The sequence below is a fragment of the Lissotriton vulgaris genome, chromosome 5 (assembly GCF_964263255.1).
Source record: "Lissotriton vulgaris chromosome 5, aLisVul1.2, whole genome shotgun sequence".
NCBI lineage: Eukaryota > Metazoa > Chordata > Amphibia > Caudata > Salamandridae > Lissotriton > Lissotriton vulgaris.
The window spans coordinates 1065276983-1065303204 of NC_141693.1; the positions used below are offsets into that span (position 1 = coordinate 1065276983).

At 45.6% G+C, this 26222-nt stretch overlaps 1 protein-coding gene across 2 annotated transcripts in view; it reads right to left on the bottom strand.

Moving 5' to 3' along the window:
* The window catches only part of CFAP43 (cilia and flagella associated protein 43), a 922989-nt gene that overhangs the window by 436131 nt on the left and 460636 nt on the right, over nt 1-26222 (bottom strand). For both annotated transcript variants that reach the window (XM_086922745.1, XM_086922746.1), the window contains one exon: nt 12407-12523. In XM_086922745.1, the coding sequence (XP_086778871.1) occupies nt 12407-12523 (117 nt within the window). The remainder of the gene's footprint in view (nt 1-12406; nt 12524-26222) is intronic.

A 26222-nucleotide genomic window follows, 5' to 3' on the forward strand; every position in this document is an offset into this window, starting at 1 on the left:
TTGATGCCACAGCCGTGGCCAGAGATATTATTTTGTTTTTCCTTCCCTTTGAAGGAAATGCCCTTGCGCATTCCGTGTTCAAGGTCGCCCGAGGAAGGTGATGTTTCTTGTTGGGGTCATGCAGGATTTCTCGTGATTGAGAGTCAATCCTAGCTGCTGAAAGAGATTGGTGCAGGCGTTGGAGGATTCGGTCGCGCCTGCAGCTGAAGGTGCCTTTACCAGCCAGTCGTCGAGGTAGGGGAAGACTTGGTGACCCATTTGACACAGGAAAGCTGCCACAGGAGAAAGGCACTTGGTGAAAATCCGCGGTGCGGATTTGAGGCCAAAACGGTAGGACTTTGAATTGGTAGTGCTGTCCTGCCACCTCGAATCTCAGGAATTTTCTGTGCCCCTTGAGTATCGGGATGTGGTAGTAGGCATCCTGGAGATCCAAAGATGTCATAAAATCTCCTTTTTCCAGTATGCCTAGTATTTCTTGGATCGTCACCATCCTGAACGACTGACTCTTCAGGAAAGAGTTGAGTGCCCTGAGGTCTAGTATGGGCCTACATTTTTTCTCCTTCTTGCGTATAAGAAAGAAGCGGGAATAGAATCCTTTCACTCTTTGAGATGATGGAACTCGCTCGATCGCTCCTTTCTTCAACATCGCAGATATTTTCCTGGAGCAGCAGGCGTAGATGTTTGTGCGGAAGCCTACAGGGAGGGGTTGCAGGTGGGATGGTGGTGAATTCCAGGGAATGCCCGAATCTTATTAATTGGAGTACCCACCGATCTGTGGTGATGAGATGCCAATTGTCTAGGAAATGGGTCAATTTTCCTCCAATCTTTAATGAGGGATATAGTTGCTGGACTGGCTGGAGTAATTGGTCACTGGCGTCCGCCAGTGCACTTCTTCTGGTTTTTGCCCCTGAAGTTTGATCTCCCATAAGAAGTCTGACGACCTTGTTGCTGCTTCTGTTGGTACTGGGATTTATTCTGGTAGGAATACGAGGACCTATTTTGATAGGATCCCTTGTAGGAGGATTGGCCCCTGGACTGGTTCCTTGCCTGCAAAGTACCAAGTGCTCTAGCAGTATCAGTGTCTTTCTTGATCGCTTGGAGCGCCTCGTCAATCTTGTCCCCGAAAAGGTGTTGGCTTTCGAAGGGCATGTCCAGCACCTTCGTCTGCACCTCTTGTCTGAATGATGTTGCCTTAAGCCATCCCTGACGGCGCAGGACTGCTGCCCCAGCTAGTTGTCGAAAGCCCGTAATGGCTACATCTATGGCAAAATCAATGATCCCAGCTGCCGAGGTTTGACCCTCCATAAGCAGTGCCTTGACCTCCTCCTGAACTGTGTCTGGCAGTTCCGCTATATATGGGACTATATCTTCCCAAAGCTGGCGGTTATAACGCCCCAACAGGGCTATGGAGTTGGCCACCTTGATGGTCATGGCCGATGTCGTTGTAAATCTCTTACCGATTGTGTCCAACTTCCTGCCTTCCTTGTCCGGTGGAGCTGACAGAGGAGAGGAAGGGTTGCGAGAATTCTTTTGGGCCGCCTGGGTTACGACCAAATCTGGTTTCGGGTGCCCATTAAGGCAAGCTGGCGCTGTGGTTGGAGCCTTGTATTTTTTTATCCAGGCGTGGAACAACCGCAGGTACAGAGGCCGGCGTCGGCATCAGTTTCTTTCCCTGGTCCCAGAGAAATTCTATTATTGGGATAGACTTCGTTGTCTTTTTTGTTTGCTCCTTGAAGTCATGTAAGAAGCACTCAGTCTCAGTTGATTCCATCACCATATGAAATCGATTCGCCGCTCTTTCCACTATTCTATGGAAACCGCCAATGTCCACTGGCGGTGAATCTGCCTGGCGTGGTTTGGGTGAAGCTGGGGAAGATGCCACATACTCTTCCTCCTCTTCGTGATCCGTCTGGTCTTCTTGGACTACCCCCTCTTCCATTTCTTCAGCCTCCTCATCTGATGATTCTATCACCTGAGGTGGCACTTTCTCATGGCAGACCGGAGTAGTTGGCCGTGTCTGTTTTGGGGCTGCCGCTGGTGTATTTGTAGCAGGCGTCGGGCCCCCTGTCTCAGTTGCCGGTGTTTCCGGGAAACGCTGTTTGTAATCCTGGATAAGGTATTTAAGGTCATTTACAATTGAAGCGGGAAGGCATACCATCGGGGTGACCTCTGTGCGAACATGAGCTTGGAAAGAGTGTTCCTGGTAGCTCATCTCATCCTGTTCTTCGTCCGTGCTCTGACATTTCACGTTAAGGTCTGAAAGGGAAGAAGCCTGATCCAGGAGTTCTTCTTCAGATTCCTCACTCTGGAGAATATCCGTAGGCAAATGACTTTGCACCTTACTTGGTGACGTTGTTTCTGGTGTAATCTGCTTCTTGGTCAGTGTGCCAGACACAGGACCTTTTGCAGGAGCCCCTGCCGTCGTCTCTGGTGTTGTCAACGGTGGTAGGGTCAAAGACGACGTTTCTATCAGCTTGGATTTCTTCCACGGCTCAGTAATGACCAATGCTGACGACGATTCCCCCGTCGACGGTACCCTCGTCGACGGCATGACCTTCGTCGACGGTGCCTCCGTACACAATATTTTCTTCGTCGACGATGCCTTTGTCGACGATGCGCTCGTCGACGATGCGCTCGTCGACGATTCATTCCTCGTCGACGGTGATTTGTTAGTCGACGTCTTCATCATCGACGTCTTCGTCGTCAACACTCCCGTCGACGGGGGACTCTTCATCGACGATGTCGACGTCGACGGGGCAATCTTCGTCGTCGACGAGGTTTTGTAAGTCGACGACGGCTTCAGCAGTATTATAGATGGAATAGGTTTACCTGCTGACGACGATGAAGGAGTGGTCATCGTCGATGAGAAAACCGACGACGCTGTCGTCGTCGACACAGTCGTCGTCGCTGTGGAGACGTAAACTGGTGCCACAACTCTTTTTTGTGCCGAGAAGGATGTCGCGAATTTGCTGGACGTTTGCGTAGGCTTCTTAAAAGCCCGAGAATCCTTTTCAGAGACTGAAGATTTTGTCGATCTTGCCTCTGAAGACTTTTTTTGTGCCTTCATAGGAGGAGTGTCTGAGGGGCCAGGGGACGTCACCCTTGGCCTCTTCAGGGAGACTTCTAAGGTCATTGAAAAACTTCCCTCTGAGGATTCCACATTTTCCCTCTTTTTAAGCCTGTCCAGCCAGATGAGCAGGCGACCTTCTCTGTCCCTCAAGGTCTTGTTAGGGAAAGACCTACATATCTTACAGTCTTTAGGTATGTGGTCAGGATAAAGGCAATATAAGCATAGGTCATGCTTATCTTCGACATGTAGCCTTTTCTTCCCACATGAAGAGCAGGCCCTGAAAAGGGCTTTCTTCTGGGATTCAGACATGCCAGAATTTTGTAGAAATAAATCACTTACTGCAGTGATAAGTGGCTTGAAGTAATCCTGTTCGAGATTTTGAAGAAAGAACTCACTTTTAAAAGTGAACAAGTTGGTTTTGAAGAGATCCTGAGGAGAACTCAGGCTGGAGACTCCTTAGCACAACATGCAGTAGAAAATCTGAGAGACTGAGGCTCCTGTCAGAAAGGTTCTAGAGGGAGGTGATAGCTGATTGGCTAGCTCTAAGAGTTTGGTCCTTTTTACATAAGGACAATGATAGGCTACTAAGGTGAGGCCCTTAGGCCTATTTTTCTCTATGTATGTCTATAGGACATTACTTTTCTATGTACCGGAGGCTCCCGTCTCGACGACGGGGAATGAATCAGGCATGTGAATCTATGAAAGACACCCCTAATACTGGATAACTGCTTTTAGAACATCCAAGAATGTGTTAATAGTAAATTCTCCCATGTCATTCTTCCTCATTTATGTTTTTATGACCTCCACCAATATCCGCACACGTGTCTGCTTCTTAGCATGTTATCATTCAATCTCTGATTTATTCTGGCTAGATAAGGTCTCAACCCAAAAAGGTAAGTGTTACGGGGTGTGACTTGATTAAGCTATGAGTACTTTAGTGCTGCTTTCCACTCTTGCGAGAAGCACAGAACCTTCCAAGAAATAGTCGATTTGGGTGTGCAGTATACAGGCCACAGAAAACAATAAGAACATAGATCTCAACAAACATCAACCAGACCCACCTCCTCTAGCCAATCCAGACTCTGTTTTGAATTTGAACCTGTGTTGGATCTATATTTCAGGCTGTCCATAACAAGTTTAAAGTCCCTCGCTACAATTAGGTCTCCATTCGCCCTCTCCATGATCTTCGCTACTGCAATTTTAAGAAACTATTCTTAGTTGGCATTGGAGGCATACATATTAGCGATCACATAGGTAATACTGCCCTGTTTAATATTTAGCCATAGTAGGCACCGAGTAGTGTCTGAATATGTCAAACATCTCACAGTTTGCACTGTGTAAGTACAGTATGGCCACCCTTGCCATGCTGGAGTTCCCAGAAAAGATTACTTGCTGTGGGAATCACTTGGATTTAAGAGAACACAAGTCTGTTTTAAGAAAATATATTTCTTGGAAGAAAGTGTGACACTTTTTGCATCTTTAAGAATATTAAGGACAGCCGCCCCTTGAATGAGGGCTTAAGACCCTTTGTATTAAGGCTAATGAGGTTCAACCAAGGGTGATGGTTTTAGAAGTTGGTTTCAGATAAGCGGATGAGGTGAAAGGGCGGCTGCCGGAAGGGCCCTGTAGAGCTATAGCTGGATGCACCCAACCCACAGTAACCAGAACTACCAATAAAGTAAAGAAACATTCACCCCTCCTTGAATCATGGATCCAATCGTTCATTCCGGTTTACTTCATGTCTGTTTCAACCCTAACCCATCCCTTCATGAGCCTACATTTCCAGACAGTTAGGAAATTCAGTGAAGTACCATGTTCATAAAAGATCACAGTGTCCCCATCTCTTGCCAGTGGATCTGGTTCAGAACTGTAGGAAATTGGGTTACTGGTTGAGGGGGTGAAATCATGCTCGAGCAGCAACCACAATCCTTGTCAGTGTGAAGTCAGAAGCAAACCCAAGTTAACCTGTGCTCAACCCTCTGGGAGATTGGTACAGAGCTCTCTGGCTTAACTTAAGGCAATGTAAAGTATTTCTGCAAAAGTTCAAATAGTAATAACATGAAAACACTACTCAAAAAAGGATCCCACAACAAATTAGAAACATTTAGTACATTTTTATCAATATAACAAGACCAAAATGACAAAGATTCAATCAGTAGATTCGGAGATCTGATATTTTAAAGATGTATGTGAAAAAAAGAGTAAAAAAGCCCAAAGCGCCACTCATGGGTATCTAATGGCGCAAGACTGGGAGAAAGTCACAAGTTCAGGCCACCATGGTACAACATGTGTTGCATACAGTGAGGTTAGTTCTGCTTAAAAGTTACCTTCTCAGTACAGCACAAAGAGTCCCATTTGAGGACTAAGGGGCCACAAGGAGCTGGGAAGTGTTGCGGACAGTCATCGTTGTAGCTCGAAGGGAACAAATGGCAATGTGGATGAGCGTGGCTGTCATTGCAAACGGTCAGGCCCGTGCTTCGCAATGGCGCTCTGCCTGAGTTCTCAATGTTGTAGAGAGAAGGGTTGGGATGATGGAACTTCACATTAGTGGGCTGTGCTAGTGACGACATTTTAACACCAGTGGGCCTGTTTGAGTTCACAAAGAGACCAATCACTCCAATTCAGTCTCTCTGAGGCCACATCAAGGGGCCAGGGCCTGAGGGGCACTACTTATGGGCAGGGGCTTGCTCTAGATGTATTTGGGTGCTGGTTCAGGTGGTTTCGAGTCTGCTATGTCTCTTCTGAACAGTAGGACAGCAGACTAGCCCGTAGAGTTACTATAGGAGGTTGGTTCAAACCCCTCTGACTCCGGCAGGAGAGTTTCAGGGCAAAACTCTAGCAAGGCAGAAGGGAGGCAGTCCAGCAGAGTGGCAGTCCTTTCAGCAGCAGGGCAGTACTTCTTCCTGGCAGAGTCTATACAGTTCCAGACGTGTACTGATGAGCTGGAGTCTAAGATCCAATATTTATACCCAGTTCTGTCTTTGAAGTGGGAGAAGGTTCTAGAGATTTACCTTTGAAGTGCACCGGTGTCCTGCCTTCCTGCCCCTGGCTCCAGACTAACTATGGGGGTATTCAGCCTTTTGTGTGAAGGCAGGACATAGCCAAATTCAAGTTAAAGTAGGGCTGTGCCCAGCTTCTCCCTCCCATCCTGCCAGTGATGGCCTATCCAGGCACACCTAAACTCTCTATTGTGTATGGCTTTCTAGGAGGAATGAAAAAAGCCCAACTGTCAATCACACCCAACCATGTGACCCTGAGACAGGCTGCAAGCACCAAATGGCTAAGTCAGGAAAATGGCAACTTTCTAAAAGTGGCATTTTCAAACTTCTAATTTAAAATCTGACCCATAACAGAGGATTTTAACATGAATAGTTTGCCTGTTCCTGTTAGAAATTTGGTTATTGGTTGATTAACCCCTTCCAGGCTCATGACGAGCTGGGCTCGTCATGGTGTAGCCTCCTCGCACACTCATGACGAGCCCAGCTCGTCATGGAGCAGGGTTTTTTTAAAATCTCAGCACAGGAGGAGAATTCAACTAGCGCGGATGTGGTTAAGGTGTGAGACCCAGTCAGGCAGCAAATACAATCCTAGTCAGGGTATGAACCAGGCAACCCTAATTTAAACTGTGCTCCCCCTCTGGTAGCTTGGCACTTACCAGTCAGGCTTAACTGTTTGACAATGTGTACATTATTTGTGCAATACTTCAAACAGTAAAACAGATAAAACACCACCCAAAATGATTCTACTGAAGGTTAGAAAATAGAGTGTAATTTAATAAATAAAACAAGACCAAAATGAAAAAATTCAAATAAGTAGAACTTGAGATATGAATTTTTAAAGAATAAACTGGAAAATAGCGCTTAGAAGCAATAAGGGCTTACTTGGGTTATTTGATCGCGCCAGACCAGGACAAAGTAAGAGGTTCAGTACTTATAACCAGTTATGCCTTTTAAGTGGGGGAGACGTCAAAGACCGGTCTTTGAAGTGCACATCGGTCCTACCTTTCCGTCCTGGCCCTAGACTCACTACAAGGAGGTATGCAGCCCTTTGTGTTGGGACAGGACACAGCCTTTTCAAGTATAAGTGAGGCTGAGTCCAGCTCCTCACTCTCATCCTCCCAGGATGGCCAATCAAGTCCCACCTAATCTCGCATTGTGCGTGGCTGTCTAGGGGGAATACACTAAGCTCAGCTGTCACCTTCCCCAGACATGTATCAGAGGCAGGCACCAAATGGCTAAAGCAAATAAAGGCCACCTTTCTAAAAGTGGCATTTCCTGAAATGTAATTTAAAATCCGACTTCGCTATTAATTAGGATTTTAAATGAGGATTCCAGAGACACCAGACTTGGGGGTCTTATCTCTTACCAATTGCAAATTACACTTATAAAATGTCATGAACTAATCCCAATGTTATCCTACAGTAGAGAAAGGCCTTGCAGTAGTGAAAAACGACTTTGTAAGGTTTTCACTACCAGAACGTGTAAAACTTAAAAGCGTATTTCCTGTCTTTTAAAAATATTGCACCCTTCCCTCTTGGCTGTCCAGGCTACCTTATGGGTGTGATATATGTATAAAAAAGGACGGGTTTGGGCCTGGCAAAATGTTTATTTTGCCAAGTCAAAATGGCAGTTTAAACTGCACATACAGGCTCTTCAGTGGAAGGTCTGAGACATGGTTAAAGGGCTACTTCAGTGGGATGCACAATCATTACTGCAGACCCACTAGTAGCATGTAATTTGCAGGCCCTAAGTCCAGGGGGAACCATTGTACTAAGGACTTACAAGTAAATTAAATATGCAAATTGTGAATGAACCAATGCTACCATGATTTGGGGGTGAAAGCACAAGCACTCTAGCACTGGTTAGCAGTGGTAAATTGCACAGAGTCCTAAAACCAGCAAAACAAAGTCAGAAAAGTGGAGTAGGTAGGCAAAGCATTGGGCGAAGACCACCCTTTGGTTGTCAGGTCTAACAGTTCCCATTTGGAAGTTACAGCTTATTAAATGTAATAAGGTAACTCCAAAGTTATCCTATGGGCAAGGTAGGTATTGCAGTAATGAAAAACGAATGTAAGAGTTTTTAACTAGTAGGACATGTAAAACTTAAAAGTACATGTCCAACTTTTAAAATACACTGCCCCCTTCCCTCTGGACTGTCCCGAGCCTATGCTAAGGGTGATTTATATGCAATAAAAAAGAAGTTTGGGCTTGGCAAAAAGTTTATTTTGCCAGGTCAAAATGGCAGTTCACAACTGTACACACAGGCTCCAATGGCAGGCCTGAGACATGTTTGAAAGGGCTACTTAAGTGGAGGAGGGCATAATCAGTGCCTGCCGCCTAGTAGTATTTAATTTACAGACCCTGGGTACATGTAGTACCACTTTACTTGGGACTTATCAGTAAATTAAATATGCCAATTGGGTTTACGCCAATAGTACCATGTTTTAAAGAGTGAGCACATACACTTTAGCACTTGTTAGCAGTGGTAAAGTGCACAGAGCGCTAATGCTAGCAAAAAAAAGATTAACAAAAAATGGAGGAAGGCAAAAAGTTTGGGGTAAGACCAACCTAAGGCTGACAGGTCTAACAAGATCCTTCCGAGTCATGGTCACTGCTGTCATTTGCGCTCAATGCCCACAGATGCCACACCACCTTTACTTTCTCTACAGCAGCATCAAGGAGAAATTACCTTTCCTTCCAAATTCAGGGTTCATTGAGGGCAGGTCCTCTTGTGCTCTCTTCGGGTATCTCATCAATCTCTTCCTTATTACCCAGCAGCTTTTTCGTTTTGGCTACAGATCTCATTTATTTTCCCCTAGCCAGACACAGCCAGACACAGACTGATTTGGTGGCCCCAGTTGGCATGGTATTTTCAAGTCCTTCAAAATTTGGGTGACCAGTCTGAAGTCTCTTAAAACTTTAAGGGTGGTGGCAACGAAGTAGCAAAGAATCCTGTGGCCTCGATAAAGGAGATCAAGCTTTCTAATTACTGCAGCCAACACACCCTACCTCTTGGGAAACCTACTGACTTTCAGCTGGATACTGATGCAGCCTGGCTTATTACAGTAGAGAACATCCCATACTTTTGTGCCCATCATTTTGTAATTTTTAGGTTGAGCTTTCGACCTCTTGTATATACTTTAGTATATACTTATGTACTTCTGTGTGGGCTTAAACTCTGCCCACTGCTTTCATTTGTTTGTTTCAGTGTCTTTAAAAATCCTAGACTGCTAGTGGTCAGTCGTGCCTCTTTGACCCTCCTTTTCTCTCTCGTTACTACCACAGAGCAGGGACTAAATACTGTATTATTACACTATGCTTGCTTATCTGTTCTTTTTGGGCTTATTTTTGTTTTATTTCTTCCCTGCTCTGCTACTGTTTGCAAGCATGTGGCTGACTTCCCCTTAGGTGGAGGATTTTCAAAGCGCTGGAGTGCGAAAGAACTGGTGTGGGCACTCCCTTTTTCAATGAGAAGTTGTTGAGGGAGCTCTCCATTTTCAGAGCATCTGTTTTTGGCTAGGACAGCAGCGGTGAAGAGTTGCCGCCGTTAGAGAACTAGTTCGACTGGGCTTCCCCAATTCTCGGCAGAACCAATTTTTTTTTTTGTTTTGCAGATTTATATCGCACAAAGTAGATTTCAGGGTATTGGAGCTCTTTATATAAGCACCAGTTGCATAACTCAATGCTACATGCATAACTCAATGCTACATTTCTAGGAAGGAGTGCCTTTGAGGCCTCCAAGCACGGCCCGTTACCATACAATCAGGGGCGTTCGAAGACTGTGAGACAGGAGTCATCGGCCATGGTCCTAGATCTGGTGCGGGTAACCCACCGGTATTCATCTGTATGTTTCCCCACCTCGCCGTTGGACTCCTTTCATGCCCCGGGTAGCTTCATGTTTGTAATGTGCACCCAAGGGCAAGCCTGCAAGGCTCCAGCCATCTGCCATGCCCCTGGATCTGGTGCGGTGGAGCCGCCGGCTGCCCAGTGCTGCGTCTGAGGCCACTTGCCTCCATCCATGCTCCAGGGGAGCTTGATGTTTGTCCTGTGCCCTCTCCTCCCAAGTCACTATGTCCAGCAAAACTACCCTACCTCCACATTATGGGGTAGATCTCTAGGGCAGACCCCAAGAGGAGCTGGAGACTGCCTCAGGTCTGGCATTACATTGCTAACTGGATTGGTGAATTTGTGATGCACCACTGCATGCTTGCTTCGACTGTTGCTAGTTTTCTTGCAGTCCTTTTTAATTACTTTTAATCTGTTTAACATTAAATTGGCCATGTAGAAGAGGGCGGGAGGGAGGCAGGTGGCGGGCAACTTCGCTCCGCCATGGAGTGTGCATAGTGTTGCCTACTACGCCTACTTTGCGAATCGCTAACTAGGCAACACTACGCACACTCCGTGGACGGAGCGGGGCACTGCGCCCAGGGTTAGTAATTACAATGATATTCTCACAAACACTGTCTGCATCACTCTCAAATCCTTGCAGTCTTCCACACATTGGAAAACACTTATACAACTTGTGCTTGTGTAAAGTGCTCTGTGCCCAACGCTGCTCTTCTCATTCTACTTCCTTGTGCCTCATGCTGCTCTTCTCACTCACCTTCCTTGTGCTACTCTTTTCACCCTCCTTCCTTGTGCCTCACGCTGCTCTTCTCATTCTACTTCCTTGTGTTTCATGCTGCTCTTTTCCTCTTGCCTCATGCTGCTCTTTTCATCCTCACTCTCCTTCCTTGTGCCTCACGCTGCACTTCTCACTCTTTCCTTGTGCCTCACGCTGCTCTTCTCACTCTAATTCCTTGTGCCTCATGCTGCTCTTTTCCTCATGCCTCATGCTGCTCTTCTTATCCTCACTCTCCTTCCTTGTGCCTAATGCTGCACTTCTCACTCTCCTTCCTTGTGCCTCATGCTGCTCTTCTCACTCTACTTCCTTGTGCCTCATGCTGCTCTTTTCCTCATGCCTCACACTGCTCTTTTCATCCTCACTCTCCTTCCTTGTGCCTCACGCTGCTCTTCTCACTCTCCTTCCTTGTGCCTCAGGCTGCTCTTTTCACTCTCCTTCCTTGTGCCTCATGCTGCTTTTTTCCTCATGCCTTACGCTGCTCATTTCATCCTCACTCTCCTTCCTTGTGCCTCACGCTGCTCTTCTCACTCTACTTCCTTGTGCCTCACGCTGCTGTTCTCACTCTCCTTCCTTGTGCCTCACGCTGCTGTCCTCACTCTGCTTCCTTGTGCCTCACGCTGCTCTTCTCACTCTGCCCTTCTGCCTCACGCTGCTGTTCTCACTCTCCTTCCTTGTGCCTCACGCTGCTGTCCTCACTCTGCTTCCTTGTGCCTCACGCTGCTCTTCTCACTCTGCCCTTCAGCCTCAGGCTGCTCTTCTCACCCTTCTTCCTTGTGCATCATGATGCTGTTCTCACTCTGCTTCCTTGTGCCTCATGCTGCTCTTCTCACTCTCCTTCCTTGTGCCTCACGGTGCTGTTTTCACTCTGCTTCCTTGTACCTCACGCTACTCTTCTCATTCTCTGTCCTTCTGCCTCACGCTGCTCTTCTCAATCTCCTTCCTTGTGCCTCACGCTGCTGTTCTCAGTCTGCTTCCTTGTGCCTCACGCTGCTCTTCTCACTCTCTGTCCTTCTGCCTCACGCTGCTCTTCTCACCCTCCTTCCTTGTACATCATGCTGCTGTTCTCACTCTACTTCCTTTTCCTTGTGCCTCACGCTGCTCTTCTCACTCTCCTTCCTAGTACCTCATGCTGCTCTTCTCCTCACTTGTGCCTTATCCTGCTTTTCTCACTATCCTTACTTGTGCGTCATGCTGCTCTTCTCCTCCTTACTCTTCTTCCTTATGCTTAATGCTTCTCCACAACGAACAATTCCCCTCCACATAATTCCACTCCACACCACAAACATACACTCCATAACACATAAGTAAAATACATCACAATTTACAACGCCAAAAAGCTCTAACTCAACAAATGCGGGAGCTACTGCATTTCAAACCTTAAAGGTGCAAACCGTGGTGTTAAACGTTTGACTTTCTGTTTAACATTAATTTAAAAGCTGCAATTCCTGCCCCGTTACTTTGAATTCATAAGGTTTTGAAAACGAAGGGTATATTCAGGAATTAGGCCTACAATTGCTTGTGTCGAATGTTATTAGGCGTTAGACCAACAAAACAGTTTTTGATCATAGAATTAACGTGTGCTAGTGACATATCAGACTGAACATATTTACGAAGTTAATGTATTTACATATAAAAACACAGCGACAAGGGCAAATGAAACATTTCTAATCATACATAATATTTTTTGCCATTTTTCTTGTGATTGGTACCGTACTTGATGATCGGCTGCTTCAATCCTCTTTAGGTTCAGAACCCTCTGAATCTCTTCTAACTCCTTGCTAGATCTTTCTTTCAGGGGATAATTTTTCACCTCATGACTGGAGTTGAAGGCCTTCAAACAACAAAAAATGAACAAACAAGAGGATTTAGAAAAAAAATCATTCCATTTATCAAACAAGCATTTGCAAAGCAATAGGTCTCGCATTAGGAAAGTTTGAGCTATTGGTATTGTAAATGACACATTTTTTATTTATGTGTTGGTTTTGAAAATAGCGAAATTAATAGCTTTGTCATTTACAATGCCAATAGATTTAACTTTCGCAAACGTGACACCTATAGCATTTGTAATGCTATATATGTTGTATTTACATGACTTAGATGTATTAATATTACAAATAACAATGGCTTTTATTTTTTTAATAATGAATACTTAAATAAAAGTTATTGTAATTCATAATGGCAATAGCTTCAACTTTTGTAAATAACTTTTGGGAAGATTATGTTCAGTGTATTTTATTGTGATGAAAATCCAAGAACAGAAGTGAAATATGAACATCTTTTTGTGACATTTGTAATACAGCTTGAAACATTGAGAGAACCTATTAGAACCAGTTGTTGTTGAATGGCTGCACAGAGTGATGCTGTGGCGTTCAGTGGTGCTGAGTGATGCTGTGGCCTTCAGTGGTGCTGAGTTATGCTGTGGCGTTCAGTGGTGCTGAGTGATGCTGTGGCGTTCAGTGGTGCTGAGTGATGCTGTGGCATTCAGTGGTGCTGAGTGATGCTGTGGCATTCAGTGGTGCTGAGTGATGCTGTGGCGTTGAGTGGTGCTGTGGCGTTGAGTGGTGCTGAGTGATGCTGTGGCGTTGAGTGATGCTGTGGCGTTGAGTGATGCTATGACATTGAGTGATGCTGTGACATTGAGTGATGCTGTGACATTGAGTGATGCTGTGGTGTTGAGGGATGCTGTGCGTTGAGTGGTGCTGTGGCGTTGAGTGGTGCTGTGGCATTGAGTGGTGCTGTGGCATTGAGTAGTGCTGTGGTGTTGTGGGGTGCTGTGGCATTCAGTGGTGCTGAGTGATTATGTGGCGCTGAGTGATTATGTGGCGCTGAGTGATGCTGTGGCTTTGAGTGACGCTGTGGCGTTTAGTGGTGCTGTGGTGTTGAGTGGTGCTGTGGTATTGAGTGGTTCTGTGGCGTTGAGTAATGCTGTGGGGTTGAGTGATTTTGTGGCGTTGAGGAATGCTGTGGCGTTGAGTGGTGCTGTGGCGTTGAGTGGTGCAATGCAGTCGGTCTCGCAATGATGCCGGTTTGAGCTATTGCATTGTAAATGACAATGCCTTTTATTTATGTTTTTGTTTGTAAAACATAAATAAAATGCATTGCCATTTACAATGGCAACAGCTTAAACTTGCTTAAATGTGAGACCTATTACATTGCAAATGCTTGTTTGAAGAAGGTTTTGCCTTGTGTGGCCGTATTGTAGGAGTTCTAACAGCTGTGGGGACTATGGGCAGTCACGGGACGCACGAGGGGAGGAGAACCTGGCAGGGAAGGGTGGTTTAAATTTACAGATGCAGCTGTACGGCGAGGTGCTCTTGGATGCCGCTCAAACACAAATACGGTTTTTTTTAAAAGCTGGCTCCACTAAACAAGCAATGCGTGCAACTAAATAAATAATTTAAAGTGGGGGCCATGCTAAATATAAAACGTGCACAACTAAATAAATAATTAAAAGCGGGCAGAAGTGAAAGAGGAGAAGAACCTGGCAGGGAAGGTGGGGGGTTTGAATTTACAGATGCAGAAGTGCGGAGAGGGGATCTTGGGTGGCGCCTGAACACATAAAAAAACAAGATATGTTCATGTGGGAAACAGATCTGTAGGTATTCTATTGGAGAAAATATCCAGTGGTTTATTTGCGCAGGAGCGGACTATGGACACCTATAGATTAATTAGATCGTCTACCCATTTTTTGTGACACTGCAACATAAATGTAAAGAATAATGTTTTGTATGTCTTAGAATGCATAAAAATGTGTTGAAAGTAGTCACTGCCTGCTCCCCCTCAAAGCATGCCACAAATGTTATTTTGCTGGAAAATGTCAACTTTCCTGAATTGCAATAGTCATGTGACAATATAAAAAATGTTATTTTGCTGATAAATGTCAAATTTCCTGAATTGCAATAGTCATGTGACAATTTTTTAAAAAAGGAATGATTTACGAAATTCTACTTAAAAGGAGATGCGTGTAATAAGAAACAAATCCGACGTTCAAAATACAGCTGAAATGGTAGCTTTACACTAAAAAGTGTGCCTTCGTGCGAAACTGGGCGAGAGAGAGAGCAAGAGAGGGAGAGAGAGAGAGAGAGAGAGAGAGAGAGAGCCCGGGAGTGCTAAAGAATAATGTTTTGCATGTCTTAGAATGCTTAAAAATGTGTTGAAAGTAGTCATTGCCTGCTCCCCCTCAAAGCATTCCGCAAATGTTATTTTGCTTGAAAATGTCAACTTTCCTGAATTGCACTAGTCATGTGACAATATAAAAAAAGGAATGATTTGCGAAATTCTACTTAAAAGGCGATGCTTGTAATTAGAAACTAATCCGACATTCAAAATACAGCTGAAATGGTAGCTTTACACTAAAAAGTGTACCTTCATGTGAAACTGGGGGAGAGAGAGAGCAAGAGAGGGGAAGAGGGAGAGCGAGCGAGAGAACCAGAGAGAAAGAGAAAGAGAGAGGAGAGAGAGAGAGAGATAGAGGGAGAGAGAGAGAGAGCAAAAGAGAGTCCTAAAGAATAATGTTTTGCATTTCTTAGAATGCTTAAAAATGTGTTGAAAGTAGTCATTACCTGCTCCCCCTCAAAGCATTCCGCAAATGTTATTTTGCTTGAAAATGTAAACTTTCCTGAATTGCACTAATCATGTGACAATATAAAAAAAAGAATGATTAGCGAAATTCTTCTTAAAAGGCGATGCGTATAATTAGAAACAAATCCGAAGTTAAAGATACAGCTGAAATGGCTGCTTTACACTATAAAATGTGCCTTCATGCGAAGCTGGGAGAGAACTGAAAAATAAACACAAAGCTAAACAATGAAAAACCTGTATTGTTAGAGAGTTAGGCAGGTGGACATAAAGATAGCTGTATGAACATAAGCAGTAAAAGATAGCAAGAAAGATAGCAAGAGAGGCAGGCACGCGTACGGATTGTTAGGAAAGACAATAGAGAAGCAGACAAGTAGATAAAACATATAGTTAACAAAGTCCGAATCAAAGATTATCAGAAAGCTCATTAAAGAGGCAAACATGAAGACACAAACATAGTAAGCCATACATATATTGACAACTAGCCTGAGAGATAAACTTGTACGACATAGGCAAACAGGCAGGGGCCCAGGTTAACAACAAGACACCACTAACTGAAAGAAACAAGTCTTCACGGCTCGATGCTGTTTGGGAAGTAGGAGAGGGGGGAGTGATAGGGATGATAGCGCATTGCTTTGACGTCTCATGGCGGGGGAGCAGCTTGGGAGGCATTCCATTGAAGTCTGATGCTGCGAGGCTGATGGGTTTAATGTGGACGCGCATCTCACACAAGTGCATCACATGAACTGCAAGGAATCTGCTTGTTCAAGAATTTGTTTCCCCTACTATATGTTCGAGCTATTAATCCCTGCGGGGTATAATAGCTCGACCTAACAAAGTGTGCTAGCCAGTTCTCAAAGCAGTTCAAGATTAGGGGCACAATTAACAAAAGGTCTTAAAACAACACTTTTCCAACTCCTACACATGCGTGTAAATTTATGACTTTTGGAAATGTAAAACATTTTTCAGTAGTGGGCATCACTTACCTTTGAGAAAGAAGGAAAGAAAGAAAGAAGGCAAGGAGACAAGAAGGAAGGAAAGCAAAAAAAAAAGAGGGAAAATAGGAAGGAAAGAAAGAAAGGAGGAAAAAAGAAATAAAAGGAAAGAAGGAATTAAAGAAAGCTGTAAGGAAAGAATGAAAGAAGAAAGGAAAGAATGAAAAAGGAAGGAAAAATGGAAAGATGGAAAAAAGAATAGGAATACAGATAGAAGGAAAGAAAGGAGGGAAACAAACTGAAAAAGAAGAAAGGTGAGGAAGAAAAAGAGGGAAAGAAAGATGGAAAAAAGAAAGAAAGAAAGAAAGAAAGAAAAAAGAATAGAAAAACGTGAAAAAGAAAAAAAGGAAAGTCGGTCCCAGCTATCGTGTGGCTGATTTGCTTGGGGCATTAAGTCCAAATATGTGGGCAGTTGTGTTTGGCAGTTGCAGTGTCACCCCCTGTGTTTGGCAAGCAACAACAGCATCGCTACAAATTGCCGGTGTGTGTCTGGGAGTTCCCTAACGCATCCTAGCAAACACTGAGGTAAGGTTAGCGTTAGAGAGTCTTGTGTAATGGCACTTACAGTGTCACATACAACACACCAATAGTTCACCACCTTCGAACACGATGTGTGAACATGGGATCTGGCGCAGAGCATCATAGATATCTTGCGTCATTGGCAATGCCTATCCTATAGAGCAGAGGTCTTCAAACTTTTGTAGGTTGAGCCCCCCAGCTGATTTTTGTTTTAGATGTTGGGCCCCCCCACCACCTGACAGAAATTTCGGGAAGCTGGTACACGACATAATTGACCACCACGCGCATATACCGGGCCATATCCAGCATATAATGTTCAACACAATAAGAGTGTTTAGTAAACTGCAGGTTTGTGAGTGGGTGTGGTGAAATGACAGAGGCTTATTACACAGCTCCAAACACCATTTTCCAAGATAAAATGTGCGCAAACAGTTATTACTAGGATGCTTTGTTTTACACATGACATAGATTGATAATAACACCACCAACATAAATGTGACTGGAGACGTCCTGCCTCCAGTGGGAGGCAGGACTGCTCCTCTGCTTAAAATGAAAGCAAACCAAGACAGTCATTTCAGCTGCAGTGGGAGGCAAGGAGTCTCCCCTGCTATGATATGGAATAAGGAGGTAAAGGACTGTCTGTTCGTTTGCTTTCGGTTTTAGCAGAAGAGACTTCCGGCTTCTCACTGCAGCTGAAGCATTTCAGCTCTAAGAATTAACCCCCTCCTGGGAAGATTAACATGACACAAGCATGGGCACATCATGTCCCATCGATTTCCCCTTCTCCCCCCCTCCAACCATACCGGAGTTCTCCAAGACGACTTACGACACAGGGAACAAAGGTTAGATTAGAGTGGAGTGCGCGCCCCCCTGAGATGTTGTTGCATCCCCCCAGGGGATCGCGTCCCACAGATTGAAGAACTCTGCTATAGAGGCTCGCTGGGGTGCGGTATAGTCTGTATAGATATTTAAAATGTATTAATCGCAATCTGTAATTTGGGGAGAGCCACTGGGTTTGGCTACATCACTACTGCCATTGTTCCTCAGTGAAATCCAAGCCTGTGTCTAAGTCTCAGGCCCGCGAGCTCGTACATTATCAGGTGGGGAGGCAGCTGTGTTAATGAATAGAGTTGGGTTATAAGTTTGCAGGGCAAGCCAGTAGTATGTACATATTCAAGCACCATGGTACCCGGCCGGGGCTCTGGGAATGCTTTGTTTGCGTTCTACAGGTTGTCCTGATTTGATAATACAATAGAGTACCTAGTGGTGCGGTTTCACATGTGGCCATGCTGGCAAAGGGAGGGAGGAACTATCGGTTGGCGAATGTTGTCAGGCCAAGTGTCTTAGAGCGGCGCGCCGTCCCTTTGTTACGCAACGGGAGGAAGGAAGGGTTCTCTAACAGTGCGGCAGATAGCGTATCTAATGAGTTTGATCCAATGCGTCTCCATATGCCTTCACAGGTCTACCGCATGCATATCACCTGGGCCTCGAGTGACAGGGCTTTGGACCTCGTCTCACCCTGCTTGCTGAGGTAGTACATGGTAGTGGTATTGTCCGTCTGAACAAGCAGGGTGTTGGTTGTGAAAGATGGGTGAAAGGCTTTGAGGGCTAAGTGGACTGTGCAGAACTCTAGGAGATTAATGTTGTAAGTGGTCTCTCTCCGAGACCATGTGCCCTAAATATGTAGGTGATTCATGTGGGTTCCCTATCCTAGTAGTGATGCATCCATCACTATGGTCCGAGACTGGCCCTGTAGGTGAAACGGCAAGCCTTTCAGGAGACTGGTTGGAGAGCCCCATAATTTCAGGGACTGTTGTGCATGAAGGGACAGCCTGATCCTGTTGTCCCAGTTGCCCATTAGTTGGTCCCACTGATCCTCGAGACATTCTTGGAGAGGCTGCATGTGGAGGTGAACATTTAGAGTGAGGAAGATGCAAGAGACCATTTAGCCGAGAAGAGACGATATTGCCCTCACTGTTGGATGAGATACCTTTGAGACAGAGTGACATTTCCGAAGGATTGCTATGTGTCTCTCCTCCGAAGGACACACTTTTGCCTGCTTGGTGTTGTTGCAGGCCCCCAAGTAATGCAAAGTTTGAACCAGTGTTGGTGTGGACTTGTTGTGGTTGATATGAAGGCACAACCGTTGAAGGATATCTCAGGTCCATTTGAAATTAAGTTGGGCTCCTTGAGAACTTGACCCCTTTATGAGCAAATCTTTTAGGAATGGGTAGAGGAAGAGTCAGTGCTTTCTTAGATGGGCTGCCACCACTGGCGTGCACTTTGAGAATGTTCTGAATGCTGACTTTAGGCCAAATGGAAGTACTGTGTACTGCTAATGGTCCTTAAAAACGTCTGATGCTCTCTGGCGATTGGAATGTGGAAGTTTGCACCCCCAAGTTCGATGGAGCAAATTCAATCTCCCTGATGGTAATGGGGATAGATTTGATGTATTGCCAGCATCTGGAACAATTTTTCTTTTTTTTAAATTATTTTATTTTTCCTATTTAAATAATATAATACAAACAAATCATTAGAGTGTTCATGATAAGAAAAGAATTAATAATGAAAAGAAAAATGAACAGAAGAAAGGACTCAATTTCCACTTTGTACCATAATGCATATATGATAAAATCACAATCTACATAAACACTCCTTCCAATCAAAGTTAAAATGATTCTCCTCCACACTGTCCGATCCCAACCAAACAATCAGATCTGGCAAGATTTTATAACCCAATGCATGTACCCCTCGTGAGGCAGCAACGTCATAGGTCTAGCATTCTAGCTGCCTTGAGCAGTTGTCTCATCAGTATATAATTCTCATCACCCGGTATATTAGCTAAGTCTATTGTGTCAGCGGATCACTCTCCGCCATTAGAGGTGTTACAGTTTGTTCCATGGCTTTAGTCGCAGTGTAAGTGGCATATAGGCTCCAAAAGTTCTTCGCTCAATTACTAGGGGGGATGTTTGTTTGCGTGTTGCAATACAGCATATCTCTAGACCATTGTTTCAGCGTGGGGAGGGGGCCTCTCTACCAGTGCATTGCCAACACTCATTTGGCAACTAGGAGCGCCATGTCCACCAGGCGCCTAATTGGTTTCTGTATCTTCTTGGAGTAGCCTAGTAGTGCGAGTAGCGGGTCTGGTTCTACCTGCGCTATCGCCTGAATTTACACAAAGATTTGTGTCCTGTAGCTTGCTATCTGTGGACAGAGCCATGCTAGCTGTAGGAAGTCGGCCTCTGCACCGCAATGATCGCAGTTAGATGCATCACGTTGCCCATATTTGTGGAGGCGTGTTGGTGTGTAATAAATGCGGTTAAAAATTTAAACTGGATGAGCTTATGGCGTCCATTAAGCGAGATACGCTTAGTAGCCTCGCAGCAGTACCTCCACATGTCATCATCCATGTCCAGTTCCAAGTCCATTAGCCAGTCTAGTCGGGCTTTATTATGGCGGTCTCTATACAGTTCCTGTGTCTGGGAGTATATCTTTGCTACTATTTGTTTAGGAGATGTTGCTTGTATCAATGCAGTAAAAGAACACACCTCTTGGGGCTCCAGCATTTCTTCGCCCAGCATCCGTATTAGCGAACTCCGGGCTCTGAAGTAATGGAAAGTATTTAAAAGCGTGGGGCTCGGTTCCCTCTCTAGTAGATCTGTCCCCTCCTTGCCCCGGCAATCACTGAAAAAGTCTCCTATTGTGTTCAATCCCAAAAATTGTAGTGCAGCTACCATCTCTGGTGAAGTTTAGCTCGGTAGCCTTTCACACCAGGCTATGGGCGTATGAGGTGAGTATTATATGCGTGCCGCTTGTCTGTTTATAAGGTTGTGCCACGCATGAACTGTAGCGTTTACTGAGTCCAGAATAGTAGTATTTCTGCGAGGAGGGTGGTGCAGAGAGGTCGCTAAATGCTCTGGAGCTTGCGTGAGACGTTCTATGTGCAGGTGCGGAGGGGAAGTCTGCTGGTGCAGCTAAAAATAGGCATGTGAGGCTTGGGCCGCCCATCGAATAAGGCAGGACCATACTTTACTTACTTTACTTTGTGAATTTCTTGAGCGCAAGCGAATCATCGCCAAGGGGATCTCTCGGAGCTACAGGAGGAGACACGGAGGGCAGAAATGTCTAAAACAACCATGTTTTCAAAAGTTTCTTAAAGCTAGATAAATCACTTCATGACCTGATAGTTGCAGGCAGTTTGTTCCAGTATCTAGGTGCCAGGTGAGAAAAGGCTCTGCCACCCTTTCTTACTCTGTGTATTTTCTGAGTACACAGAAGGTTGGCATTGCTAGATCTTAGCTGTCGTGCCGGCAGATACCACCTGAGTTTATTTCTAAGATATAGAGGTCCCTTCCCCTGTAGTGATTTGAAGGCCACACATAGCATCTTAAAGATGGCTCATTTCCTCTCCGGGAGCCAGTGCAGTTGGTTCAGCAGGGGAGCCGATGGAGTTTGTGGCGGCTTGTTTAAGGCAAGGTGGGCTGTGGTATTCTGCACTACCTGTAGACGCGTTAGTAGATCCTCACGGGCACCCACCAGCAGCGCATTGCCATATTCCAGTCGACTCACCAAGAGGGACGGGATTATGGGCCTTCCTTGCAGACAGAGGAATCCAGGGAAAGATTTTCCTAAACATCATCATTGTGCCGAAGCATGTGCCAGACACTGTCTTGACCTGTTCCTCCATGGATAATTCATCATCAATCCTCACGCCCAGATTCTTAGCCCACCTCCTGGGTGGTGGGGGCTCACCCAACTCGGGTGGCCACCACTCAAGGGACCAGATTGTCTCAGCCTTTCCGAAAAGCAGAATTTCGGTTTTTGAGAAGTTCAGTTGTAAGAAGTTCCTCCTCATCCAGACGGCAATACTGGACATTCAGCTCCGACATTTCCGTTGAGTAGATGTAATATCATCCTCAACGGGGACGGTTAGCTGTGTGTCGTCCGCATAGGAGATGGTCTTGAACCCGTGGCCTCTGATGATATCCGCCAGGGGTGTTACATAGGCATTAAACAAAGTAGGGCTCAGTACTGAGCCCTGCGGAACACCCCTATCCATCCTCGTTGTCTGTGATACGAATGACCCTAGCTGGATACTCAGTGTACGTCCCAATTGAAAGCTCTGGATCCATTTAAGAGCTTTACCCCTCACCCAGATCCCCCTTAACCTGTCTAGCGGCAGCCGATGTGAAATGGTGTCAAATGCCGCTGACAGATCGAGGAGGACGAGGATCACTGGACTCCCTCCGTCTAGTGTCATCCTGATGGTATTTGTTACTTCAAGCAATGCAGCCTCTGTACTGTGGGATGCACGAAATCTAGACTGGAAGGGATCCAGGAGATGGTTTTGTTCCAAATATTGGGACAGTTGTTTGTTCACTAGAGTTTCAAAAACCTTCACACAGCAGGGGAGGAGCGATATTGGCCTACAGTTCTGCAGCTCGGATGGATCCGCCGAAGCCTTCTTTAAGAGTGGCTTGACCCGCGCTACTTTCCATTCAGTTGTAAATATGGCTGTTTCCACCGAGATGTTATAGATTTCCGAAAGTGCGTCTGCTAGGATCGGGCTGAGAATTGACATTACTGTTGGTGGCACCGGGTCAGATGGTGAACCCGATTTTACACGGCTTAGTAGGGCTCCAACTTGCATACTGGTCATAGCGGCAAAAGAGTCTAACCTATGGGGGGCAACCTCTTCCAGCAAGAGTTCTTTAGGAGCATTTTCCTCTCCTTGTTCCACCATAGTTGTCTCAAAATCAGGTCGATATTATTAGTGAATTGCCTGGCTAAGTCCTCACATAGTTCTTGTGTAGGGGGAGGTGCCACATTGTTCACCTTAGCGTTTGTAAATTCCTTCAGTATCCTATAAAGTTCCCTGGATGAATTTTTGGCCTCAATGATGCGTACACCAAGGTGTATACTTCTTGCTGTTTAACAGCTATTTAAATAATCTCTGTGTGATTTCTGGTATAGCAATTCGTCTTGCTCCCTCTTTGAATTTCTCCATCTCCTCTCCAAAACTGTATTCTTAGCTTTTTCTTTATAAGAGTATCCGAATACCAGGGGGCCGGAGCTGCCCTCTTCTGGGTACTAACTCTTTTTAGTGGGGCTATGATGTCTAAGGCTACCTGAATTGCTCCCTTCAATTTTTCCCAGGCCACATTAGGGCCCACTTCCAAGTTAAGCAGGGGATCCACATATGTCATTCCAGAAGCGGAGGCAGTTACCCTCGACAAAGGTCTCCAATGGCTCCTCTGACCTTGTCCCTTTTGTACTGAATGGGCAGACATCACTGAAAAACTCAGTGCCATGTGGTCAGTCCAGCTTAGTACCTGCGGAGGCTCAGTGGCCAGATCTGTTATTTTGGAAAATATGCATCGAATGTGTGTCCTGCAGTATGAGTAGGACCAATAGTTCTCAAAGATAGCCCGAGAGATTCCATTATGGCAATCAGATTAGCTGAGTCCGAATTAGAGGGCATCTCTAAATGATGATTAAAATCCCCTAACAGTAGGAACTTTTTAGTATTAATAATATGGGGTACCAGACTCTAGTCATATAGAGCCAAACTCCTTGTTACTGCTCCCTGGCGGATGGTATACCAGTGCTCCTGTCCATTCTATAACCAGGTTGGACTCTACTCTAAAAATAAGGAGCTCCATACTAGCCAACGAGATTCTATCAATCGTCCTAATCTAATAGGGGCGCCGCGAGGCACTGGCTAGCCCTCCTCCTCGTTTTCCCGTCCTATCCAGTCTGATGAATGCATAGTCATCCGGAAAGGCCACTGCTAAGATGGGTGTAACATCATTATTGAGCCATGTTTCTGTACAAAAACATATATCGGGCTTCCGGTCTTCTAGTAGGTCCCAGGTCTCCATTGCATGTTTGGGAAGAGACCTGGCATTCAGGTATAATCCCCGGATGCAAGGTCTCCGTCTGTCCTGCCCAGTCCCAATACTCCCCCCGGCTCTCCCAATAATTCTCCTGTCTCCCAGACTGAATGTTGGAAGAGGGAGCTAGCTGTTTAACCGGGAGCCACTGACAATTAGTGCATCCCTTAATCTAAGACCTCTTACCCTCATCTATCCACCGCTCTGTGTCCCTGGGGCAATATGATGGGGGATTCTCCCGCGTGTAGGTCAATCTGCTCTCCCCGAGATCCTGCAGTGGGGATGGCAGCATTTCCTGGCAGCTGTCGGCGTTCTGGCGCTGGCTGGCGCAGACAGGCTTGCCTTTGGCGCACCTTCGGCACAACCGCTGCACGCGTCCGCCCGGCAGCTGGAATTTATGTTAGTGCCGTGTTGGCGAAAGAACAACTAGACCGCCAACCGCCTGCTGAATTTCCCCTGAAAGATCAAGGAAAGACTACTCTCTCCACACAAACAATCACTAGAAGGGATTGCGGTGGACCGGAAAGTGTCTTAGATACCCCCGCAAAATTAACACACAATGCTGCAATCTACAGTGTGAAATAAAAAATAGTTTTAAAAATGTCACAGTTAAAATACAATGAGCTTAGGTTCCTAGGAGCTGCCCTCCATACCTTGCCCATCAGTTTCCAGGAGGCTCGGGTTGTTTATTGGCCCATGCCAATTTAATTAACTACGAGCCAATATGCTTGAAGAATTGGGCTGGTAGGACCATAGGTATGTTAATAAATAGAAAGAGAAAGCGGGGAAGAACCACCATTTTCATTAATGATATTCTGCCTAGTAGGGAAAGGGGGAGGCGAATTCAGCGCGCAATGTCGTTTTCTAACTTAGCCACTGCACGGCCATAGTTCTCTCAGAAAACGAGATCTGAATCTGTGTGTATTGCACCTCCAAGTACCGTACTGGGAATCCAATTCCTCTGGGGTAGTTGCTGGAGTCAGAGGGAATATCACCGATTTTGACCAGTTTATTTTAAGGCCCGATAGTTCGCCAAAGGGTACTATTTCACGCAGCACAGGAGACACGTTGGTGGCTGGGTCTCTAATTTACAGGAGAGTGTCATTAGCGTATGAGGAGACAATAAGGTTGTAGTTCGGAAATCGTATCCCCCAATGGCTATGGTACTCACGCAGTGTGCACGCCAATGGTTAAGCTACTAATGCATACAATAATGGCGACAGGGGGCAGCCCTGTCTGGTACCTCTGGATATTTTCAGCGGGCCCACCTTCCCTCCTTCCCTCTAGCTGTTTCTATAGAGTGTGCTAATTGAGCTTAAGCAAACGCTTCCCAGCCCAATACGCTCTAAGGTTTGCAGCATGAACCTCCATTCCACCGAATCAAATGCTTTTTCAGCATCTAAAGATATTGCTGCCGCTTTTGTATCAGGGGCAGTGTGTTGTATGGCACTGAATACTGTGCGGAGGTTGTATGTAAGAGTGCGTTCTGGGTTAAAGCCCGATTGTTCTAGACCCACCAAGGTTGGCATTAATGCAGCTAGCCTATTTGCTAGGACCTTGGCAAATATGTTGGCGTCAACATTCAGTAGAGAGAGAGGACGATAGCATGAGCAACAATTTGCGGGTTTGCCTGGTTTCAGTATGACTACTAAGAGTGCTTCTCTCATTGTGGGGGCATTGTGTCCTCCTCAGCCACTTCTTCAAACAAAGTGAACAGATGTGGAGCCAGTAAGTCCTGAAATGCTTTATATAACCCCACCGTAAGTCCGTCCTGCCCTGGCACACTACCGGCATGCATTGCAGAGATACCCGCTTTAATTTCCCATGACTCAAGTGGGCGCGTCGGGTATTCTCTATGATAATCCAAACGCCATGGCAATTTGATATATTCCAAATATTCTAAGATTTCAGGTTGTGCGACATTTGATGTAGATTGATGGAGAGTCGTATAATATTCTCTAAAGCAACCCACCACTTCTTCCGGGTCTTTTAGCGCTGTTCCGTTATCAGTGTTCAATTCTAGGGGATGTGAGGTAGCTCTATGACCTTTTGTAAGATTAGCTAGGGTGGCACCTGGGCGTTCTCCCTCTCAATATACCCTGGCTATTGCATATTTACCCAGGAGTTTCACTTCCTTATCTGCCTCAGTGTGGTATTCTTCTAGTGTAGCTTTTAGTGTGTCTTGCAGTGTGGGATCATCATTGGTCTGTGTCGCTCTCTCTAGATCTGCTAGTGTTTATCTAGACGCTTCAGTCGGTCTCTAATCGATTTGCGCACGCCAGAGTGTTTGGATATCACCACACCCCTTACGTATACCTTGAACATTTTCCAGACTGTGGTGAAGTGCGGGCCAGACCATATATTTGTCTCAAAGAAGGTTTCCATAGCCTCCAGCATCTCTGCTCTAAATAACTCATCCGATAATGCATAGGGAGGAAACCGCCATATAAAGGGGGCGGTCTTTTGGTTGGAGCAGTCAAGACCAGGAGCACCGGGGAGTGATCAGAGTAGGTTATGGGCAGCACCTCACAATCTTTAAGAGAAT